The 8,964-nt window shown below is 45.5% G+C and overlaps 1 protein-coding gene and 1 pseudogene across 1 annotated transcript in view; both read right to left on the bottom strand.

Annotated features, from left to right (window-relative positions):
• Positions 1–8,964, bottom strand: part of LOC131884741 (uncharacterized) — a gene marked incomplete in the record, with an annotated part of 16,504 nt that extends 7,540 nt beyond the window's left edge. Inside the window, 1 exon segment of the mRNA XM_059232606.1 lies at positions 6,687–8,964. Within this exon segment, the coding sequence (XP_059088589.1) occupies positions 6,687–8,014 (1,328 nt within the window).
• Positions 3,490–4,062, bottom strand: LOC131884742 (3-hydroxyacyl-CoA dehydrogenase type-2-like; annotated as a pseudogene).

Below are 8,964 nucleotides of genomic sequence, written 5' to 3'. Positions count from 1 at the left end.
TTAAATATCCTTCTAATTATCCCCCTCAGCAACCATCGACCACTTACACGCCTCCGCACCCGTATCGACTTATCAGCCTCGCCCTTGCAAAGCGCCTATCCTCCACCGCAGACTCTTTACGTCCCTCCCAGACAATTATGCCCCACCGCATCAGGATCTGTCCCGAAACGAAGATACTCCCACAGGTGTGTCCTACTACACCAAGTATCACTCCACGCATTCGCATCAATCCCAAGGGCAAGGGCCAGCCTCTTTCCCTTCAAACTCAACCCCACGCCCAGCCATCAAGCAAACGCCTCCCAAGCGTGTGGATGATTTGATGAACGAGCGTTCCGAATTTGACTCGTCCATTGCGCACTCCGGATTCGTCGAGCCCCGACATAAGCCGCGAACTCCCTCACCTGAGCCTTATCGTCCGAACTATCGAGAGCTCTCTCCCACGAGACCCCAGCAAAATTTGCAGCCAATCAGACCAGCGGGTGGAGAGTTGATTACTCACACCACCTCGCTTCAAGGCCAGGGAGGGAAGGGAAAGGCCAAGGGCGAGTACACATACAAGAGCAAGGGCAAGTCCAAATATTCCGAGTCCGAGGGGGGGAAAAAGGGCGCTGCCGTGATCCCGATTTGCTTGCCACTTTGCTGCGCAGCTCCTTGTGTTATCATGTAAAAAGGTCGCAGAAGTCATCCCCATTCAACATTAACACAACTCATGACCAACACAACAATTCTGTGATGGGCTTAAATTATAACAAATTAGTGAATCCATGGTGCCAAGCAACTTGTACAGTGAAGATATGAAATGGTCAAAAACCCCGACAAAATATGGCGGACCAAAATAGAGTCCTCATCCGAGGTTTTCAACATCAAGCTTAACTTTCATTCAGGAAAGTCACGTGAAATCCAGCCAATTTCAAAATGCAAGAGACAACGATAGAAATCGAGTGAATGCTAACGCTGATTTTCAACCCCCTTTTCCGAGAAACATGCATTCTTGGACCAATCCAGAAAGTGTTCCTCTGTTTGTTCCCCCCCCCCCCCCTCGTTTCCTTCAAAGTATTGACTTTTCCTCGAAGCGAAGTCATCGTGTTCCTTTCCTTGCATGAGAGTAAACACACGGCCTATTTTTGATCTGCCTATCATCGTCACCTTCAACTTTCTGGCACTCTCCAATCATTTCTTTCCGCTCTGTTCCGCACACCCGTTCCAGTACGTATGAATCATTGGACCCGTCAAGATTAAGCCTTAACCCAACTGGAGAGCCGCCATTCTGACTCTCTCGACTATTGAAAATGGAGTTCACCTTCAAACGAAGCAACAATCTGCCACTCTGAGACAGGCATGCCCCCTCCATTCCTCTTTTCTTCCCTTTCTCCATGAAAAAACCTACACATATTTTTGAATGAATGCCCTCTTTATGAATTCAAATTGGTCAATCTCGTAAAAACTGTCTCAAAGTACATAAAGAAGTGAGTCAGATGGACTTTGCATAAATGTTGAGTAGTTGAAAAAAAAAATCAATGAATGAAAGGATGTTCAGAATGAACCATAAGTGAAACCAATCAAATTTCCAAATTGTTTTCTTTGCCAACGTAACTGAGAATGGTGCTAACCTTGTCAAAGCGAACTTCAGGCAATGATTGATTGGCTGTATGTTATAGTGCATCTCGAAACTACTGAAGATGTGAGATCCATAAGGATTTTAATGCAAAAAAAACTCCCTTTACTAACTTATTCATTAACACAACATTACGGAAAAAGTATATTTACCCAACAATGTTTGTCTTAATATTGATGTATTTAACAAATATTATTCTACACTAAACATTGAAACAGAGTATTGCTTTGTGTTGTAAAATCATTTCAATCCGAAGCGATAATTCTCAACCATATGCTATATGCTATCTTCAATCTTGGCAGACTCACGTGTGTTCTCATTGAATAAACAAATACTGATCATGACACCACGTTTGGGCAAAGCCACCCGTCTGTCGAAAATCGCCGCCTTGAAATTTCCGACGGGCCTTAGTTTCTTTCATTGCTTAACATGTCTGATTAAGAACCTTAAAACACTAAACGAGCTTTATGGCAAGAGCATTTTCAACTCCTCTGGAATAAAGGGTAGAAACTAATAAGGGGTGCTTACCTACCAGACAATCCAAGTTAATTAAGACAAACACAAGATAGAGGCAAGTGGCAGCATAGGCCACTTTTGGCATAACGTATCGAAAACAAGTAACTAGCCCATCGTGTTACCATGGACACCGATAATCCTGGATATTTTGCAGGGTTTTGCCATGGACTCCTCGAGCATATTAATTACAATCAATGTGAGGCGATCGGACAAGTCAACCCTATTTTTGTTTTTAAACAAGAAAAAACACCCTAACTCAGAAATCCGTTCTGGTGTTTTTTTTGATAATATTTACAAGCACGATAGATCTACAAAGAATGCCTTTAACTAAGACATGGAGACGAATGTCTTCTCATTATTTTTGCTTATTGTTCTTGGTATGTGCCCCACAAGTTTTGGAGTTTTTCCACCTTCAAATTTGCGACGTCTTTTCGAGCTTGCCCTAAAGGTGCTCAGTTGAAGACGAAGACAGGCATTGAAAAAATAACACATCAATTTTAATCAGACACCAACGAAAGTATTTTGTTTCGGGGAGCTCCCAGGCCACCATTGCCCCTTCCTCTTAAAAAATTAAAAAAAAAACGGCATCAAGCCGTCAAAAGTCAACCATTGTCACCCGACGTGGAGCGGGTGGAATTTTTGCAGAGAAACTTAGACATTGACCACGAACACAAATGGACGGGATCTATGGAAATTAAATCGAAATAATGCCTTAATCAACGAAATGGTTTCAGCATCCTCAGATTAGAGAGGCTTGCTAGGCTACCGTATTGGTAGAGCATCCGTTTTCCAATCTGCGAATACTGGTTCGATCCCAGGCTACCCAAGTCCAAGCTTCTTTGCGGTAATTAAATTACAGCAGGAGTTGCTGCTTTAAGAGCTTAAAATAGGAATAGTTCAAGACCACATTCAAGAACAGTGCAAATGGCGACCAGAACGAATTGATGTGCGAGGGTGGAGTCCCCGAGTCATAGAAATTGCCTGTCAAACATGCCATGTTGTGATAAATTTGGTTTTCAGACGGATAAGTCTCCAGAATGTTAAAAAAAGATGCTCAGAAAAAAATTCGGTCCCGGAAATGGCCTGAAAATCCCGTTGAACAACCGTGAAGATACAACCCCATATCTTGGTCCGGACGGTAAAACCTAATCGTCTTATGTTAAAATCTCAGAAAACAGCATTTTTAGTATAAATTCGACATACATCTTCTTAAATAGAACATGCAAATTTCATTTTAACTACATTGAACAGCTCATAAAGAGGTAGTAGTGACTATCATAAGGCACATATTTATCCTGTAAGTTCAAGGCCGACTGTTTCTCGTCACCAGGGTTGGGTTCCTTCCGTCTAGTTTCTTTTTACGGTTGCATACGAATGGCTCCGTCCAGACGAATGACTTCCCCATCAACATCTTGTTCGATATAATATGTTGAGCTAATTGAGCATATTCATCAGGGCGTCCCAAGCGGGAGGGATTCGGCACGGTTCGAGCCAAGTTAGTCGCGAACCCTATGTTGATTCAAAGAGATCAGATTAGCCAGGACGTTGGACTATCAAAAGGTCAAGTAAGAACACGGCTGACATTGGGGCAAGCTAGCCAAGAGCGGAGTATCAAACAGACCCGGCAGCGATGGTCACGCATCGAATACCCAAATCGGCCAGATCTCGAGCCACGGGCAAAGTCCATTCCCACGATAGCGCCTAGAAGCGCCCAGAAATCAGAATGTGAAGCGTATGGGATGGGTCCTATCTAGCGGCACTTACCTTTGCTCGCAGCAATAAGCCGCTTGTCCCATTTGGCCATCGAAGGCGGCCACCGAGGCCGTATTAATGAGCACGCCCCGTTGATCATCGTCGTCCATTTCGTTTTCGGCCATGCAGGCGGCGGATAAGCGAATGACATTGAACGTGCCCACGGTTATTCACCATTTGAACCTGGGACAAACGAAAGCGAGTACACTTATGAGCCGGTAAACATGGATGGCTTTGGGTTCCATTTCGGCACCATGAATGCCCACCCAATAACTTCATAGCAAAATGAACCCTACCTTTAACAAATGAGTCCAAGGCGTGGACATTCTTCTTGGTTTTTGCTGTAGGTCTTGAAGGCCACGCCGATCCCGGCGCAACTGATGGCCGCATTCAAAGGGCCGAAATGCTCTTGCGTCTCGGCTAGCGCTCGTTGGACATCGCCTCTTGGGGTGACATCGACGGGTGAAAGCGGCAAGAGGCCGCACCCAGTCCTTGGGCCACGGCCTCGCCCTGCGAGGTGGGCAAGTCACATAAGGTAACTTTGGCCCCCTTCTCGGACGAGCCGTTCGACCGTGGCTCGACCCAGTCCCGAGGCACCGCCCGTAACCAAAGGCTACCCACGTTCTTCATCATTGTGCCGTGATCGGGATCGGAAGTACGGATGACTAAAATGAAAGAGAGAGAGAATGAGGCTGAATCCATGGGCCCGGACCCACACACCCCGTGCAACTGCTAAGGGCAAGGGCGCGGGACCAAAGGGGCGCGACAAAGGGGGCGGGCGGCACAGGGGGATAGGCCTACGATTGGCCAGACCTCGAGTGGCAGAAGTCCGTGGGTTCAGGGGGAGAACGTCCATGAAAAGGTAGACGTTATTCGCCCACGACACCTAAGCTCACCTAACACGATATCAAATGACCCTTAAAGTCTGTATCTAAACCTAATATAACATGTGTGCACACAAGTTTCAAAAATGAGCACCGCCACTAATCGGTGGAGACTAAGGTTATCGATGAAAAGACTGGATTGCCAGCGCCATGGACCTTGTACGTACGTACCTTGGGATGGGCAGAGGTTCGATGAACCGCCTGCTGGACTAATAAGAGAGCTGGGAATAGAAGTCTCGTGGGTCAAAAGAAGTTACGTAGCCATGCATGATCATCATCATCAACATCAACATCATGGTGACCAAATTTGTGCCGGTTTTGTTCACGTTCGGGAGTGTCCATTGGGACATAAAAGATCGAACTAACACGAAACTAGCTAAGAGAGAAATGAAAAGGAGCTAGATTTAAGATCTTCAAACAGACCGAACATGTGTCCGTGTTCTGTGCGACAAAGTGCATTTGGGGTCTCTACCAGTCTGACCGAGAGCGATCTAAATGTACCAGGCTGATTTTCAGTGACCTTTTAATAAAATATAGTCCCTGCCCAGAGACGAAGAGCAGAACTTCCTTCATTTGAGAAGTTCAATCAAAAACTTCATTTTGGAAAAATAGAGCAATTTGACTAGACACCAATTCTAGCGCGAATGGATGACACTAACCTGAATGCTGTTAGGGTGTGGTTTCTGATTGAGAGGCGCTGCCTTCGATCGGCTCGAGTAGTAGCACTGGTTATGGATTAACGGTTAAGCTACAGTAGAAAACCACAAACAAACTCGTTTTGAAACCTTCTTTGTTTTATGTTTAATGGTTGTTAAACTAAGGCCAAAATTCAAGCCCGGAAGGACCGACGCAAATTATCTTAGAGCTGAACACTCAAAATTGAGACACCGAGATGAATTTGTCACCCAATGGTCTACCCACAAACGCAATTACTGAATGGGAGAAAAGATATGAGAGGTAGGAGACCGTGTGAGAGGCTTTCATTATAGGGGAAATATAGATTAGGAGCGGAGTGTTCGATGACGTCAATCCAAAGGTCATTATTGAGCGTCAATAGTTTTCCTGAAGCCTTGTGAGTCTAAAGTGGCAATAGTAATAACGAACTCCAAGGCTGCGTGATTTTGTACTGAATTTGTTGCGTTGAAATTCATCCTTGTTCTTTCATACCCTGATATAATACACCCAAAGTTATTTGCCATGGGAGTAAACGAAATTCAAACCAAAATATAGCATGGCACCCTGATTTTGGCTATAATTGTGTAGGGAGAGTTTAGACAAACATCACAGCCAACTACTAACCAGATCCAATTTAAATTTTCCATTGTCGGAAATTGTCTTACATTAAAAAAAAATTGTTGATTTTTTGTGCAATCATGTCATCGTACGCGTCACTACGAGTCTTGGCTTGATATCAGAATACCTTTTGTCTAAGTTTTGCTCTTTAGCAAGACGACAAGCTCCTTGTTTTCCACACCTTTCAACAAAATAGGGGATGTTAACGACATGTAATTCTGAGAAAAAGCTCGAGAATTGGCTCAACCTGAATTGCTAGTAAAATGTGTCAAACTGGACAGGCATAATATAACCAATGCCAGATAACACTAGCCTTTTCAAATACAGGGAACTTTTTAAAGAATGGGGCCCAAAAAACCACATGATGGCAATAGGGAGTAGTTCAAAATTTGCTCTTATTGCCCTAGTCTTAGCCTATGGTTGACGACACATTCCATCTCCTAAAAATGCATGAATTACGTGAGATGGCCTATTTTGGCAGTCAACAAGTTTTGCTCGCTCTCCTCCATAAAATGACGTCAGATGCTTGTTTTTACTTCACTTATCACATTTCTTGTTGTACATTTAGACAAAGACACTAGAGCTCTTTCTTAGGGGCCCTAATTTAGATGACCCATTTTACTGCACCGCCCGTGTTGGAAGTGGTGTTGTGGCTACTATAGTTGTAAGAGTACGACGAATTGATTCCGTTTGGTCCCATGGGGGGTCCATCCATTGGCCTTCTCGTAGTGGAAGGACTGGGACTCATTCGACGAACCGTTGAGGGACTGGCCAAAACCGGTGTAGGACCACGACGTCGAGGAGAAGGCGAGGGCGGTTTTCGGGAAGAGAACTCGCTATTCGTGTTCGAATAGGCGTTGTAGTCACTCATATTGTAGGACTGCGATGTCTTCTTCACATGACCTTGATGTCCCTCGCTAAAACTGTAGTCGTCCGATGACATGCCTGACGCAGTATAATCCCCGCCGGTGTCCGACATCTTCTTGGCGTTGTTCAAGTCGTCCAGGAGATTGTCCAGTTCGTCAATGTTTTGCTTCAATCGAGACCCGGGTCTTTCATCGTCCGATTGTCCGTAGCGGATTGGTGGCGGCTGTTGCTGTGGCGGTTGCGGTTGTTGGATCATGCGATCCCCATTGCTGGAGTATGAATTGGTCTGCACCTTGTTAACATAGTAGGATGATGATGAAGATTTACTATGCTGCATGGAGGAAATCATGTTCGCGGATTGGAGGCCAGAATTGTAATTGTTGTTGGTACTCAAAGCAGTATTGGGAGCAGTTCCCATGTTCCCGGACGGCATCATATGTTGGACTTGCCGCTCCAAGTTAAAATCGGTTTTAGGCGCTCCTCCGTTTGAGTAAGCCCGATACTCATGATATTCTTCAGAGCCCGTTGGACCAGAGTGTGATCGATGAGATTCAATATAGTTGGTGGAGGCCTTCAGCGACCCCTCCAGGTCCTTCAACATGTTGTCGGCACTTTTGTGCAACGAATTGCCACTGGTTGATTTTTCTAATGGAAATCCAGTGTCCAGATGGTCGAAGCCCGAACTGCCCTGTTGATTCCTCTGAGTCGAAGATGATGCACTCTGAGCTCTCGAGGCTGAGTAACTCCGGACTTTTGAAGAACTTGTTGAGAGAAGTGCCTGTTGACGGCTTTGGTGTCCTGAAGACGACTGACTAAAATTTGATGATGAGCTCATCGCCCCTCCAAAAGGTTGTACAGCTCCGCTGCCCGAATTGCTCCCGCCGCCAATTCGACCTGCAGAACTGCGGTTATCACTAGTAGTAGCATTGCCAGCACTACCACCGACGGTGCCCCAAGAATCAGTACCTAAAGCTGCAGAGGTCTCCAAATCTTCCAACATGTTGTCTAGTTTACGATCCCATTCTGAATCTCGGTAAGGCAGGTGTTGCTGAGCATGGCTGTTGTTCTGGACTGTGAGAGAAGCCATGACTTCTGAAGTTGGATGAGATCTAGTACAGGGATCAACTACCAATTCCAAGTATGGAATACAACGTGCATATGTGTGGAAACAACTGCTCAAGAATATTGCACCTCTTGGGCTTGCAACGGATGAGGAGAATGAGCACACCTAGAAGGCACTTTAGGCCCTGACCGGGCCTGGCGGGGCTTGACTGGGCTTGCGCTCCGTGTTCGAGCTCGGTGTTCGAGCTCAATGTTCAAAAACGATGAAAAAGAACGAACGGAGCGAGAGATGGCTAGGAATTTCAAGTCCTACAACGTATTTGACCTTGACAGGGTTGAAGCTCTTCCGTTGCTCAACAAAGGGATGAATTCGTCGGGATAACTGTTTGGTCTCGAATCGTGCGTCAATCGAAGGGTCGGAGCCGAGATCAGTGCAGCCATTCAGTTTAGGATTTAGGAAGCCCAGGATTTGGACGGATGAGTCATCCAGAAGTTGGCCTTCTCTTCAAATCGTCTGGATTCAAATGCAGGATAAACATCGTGCCTCCAAGAACAAAGGTGACACTCGAATACGTTCAGTGCCTGATGCTATATTCAAAACTGTCTTTAGCGCCTTGTCAGTTCTATCAGCTATTATTTGCACCAGGGCTTTTCCATATGAGGTTATTGAGGGGAAAAGAGCATCAAGTCTCTGTTTAGGCCGTCGTCCACTTTCCATATAGAGTCACTTAAGTCCGTGGTCGTACATTTTGGGAGGCTCAACTATTGCGTGGGTGTTCCTCGTCCGTGTGTTCGCAGTGAGGCTCACAATGTGTGCTGCATGTGGTTCACCCGAACAAGCCACTTTGTATTACCACTATAGACTCGTTGATTGCTGGTAGAAAAGTCAAGGTAGTGGAGTATTTCTCAGGTTTGGCAAGAAAAACTCGATTCCTTCCTACCCTCGATGAACGAAGAAGCAGAGAGAGAGAGAGA

This window comes from Tigriopus californicus, chromosome 8, assembly GCF_007210705.1.
Source record: "Tigriopus californicus strain San Diego chromosome 8, Tcal_SD_v2.1, whole genome shotgun sequence".
Lineage (NCBI taxonomy): Eukaryota > Metazoa > Arthropoda > Copepoda > Harpacticoida > Harpacticidae > Tigriopus > Tigriopus californicus.
The sequence above is the reverse complement of the archived record's forward strand: the minus strand, read 5'-3'. Positions and strand labels throughout refer to the sequence as shown.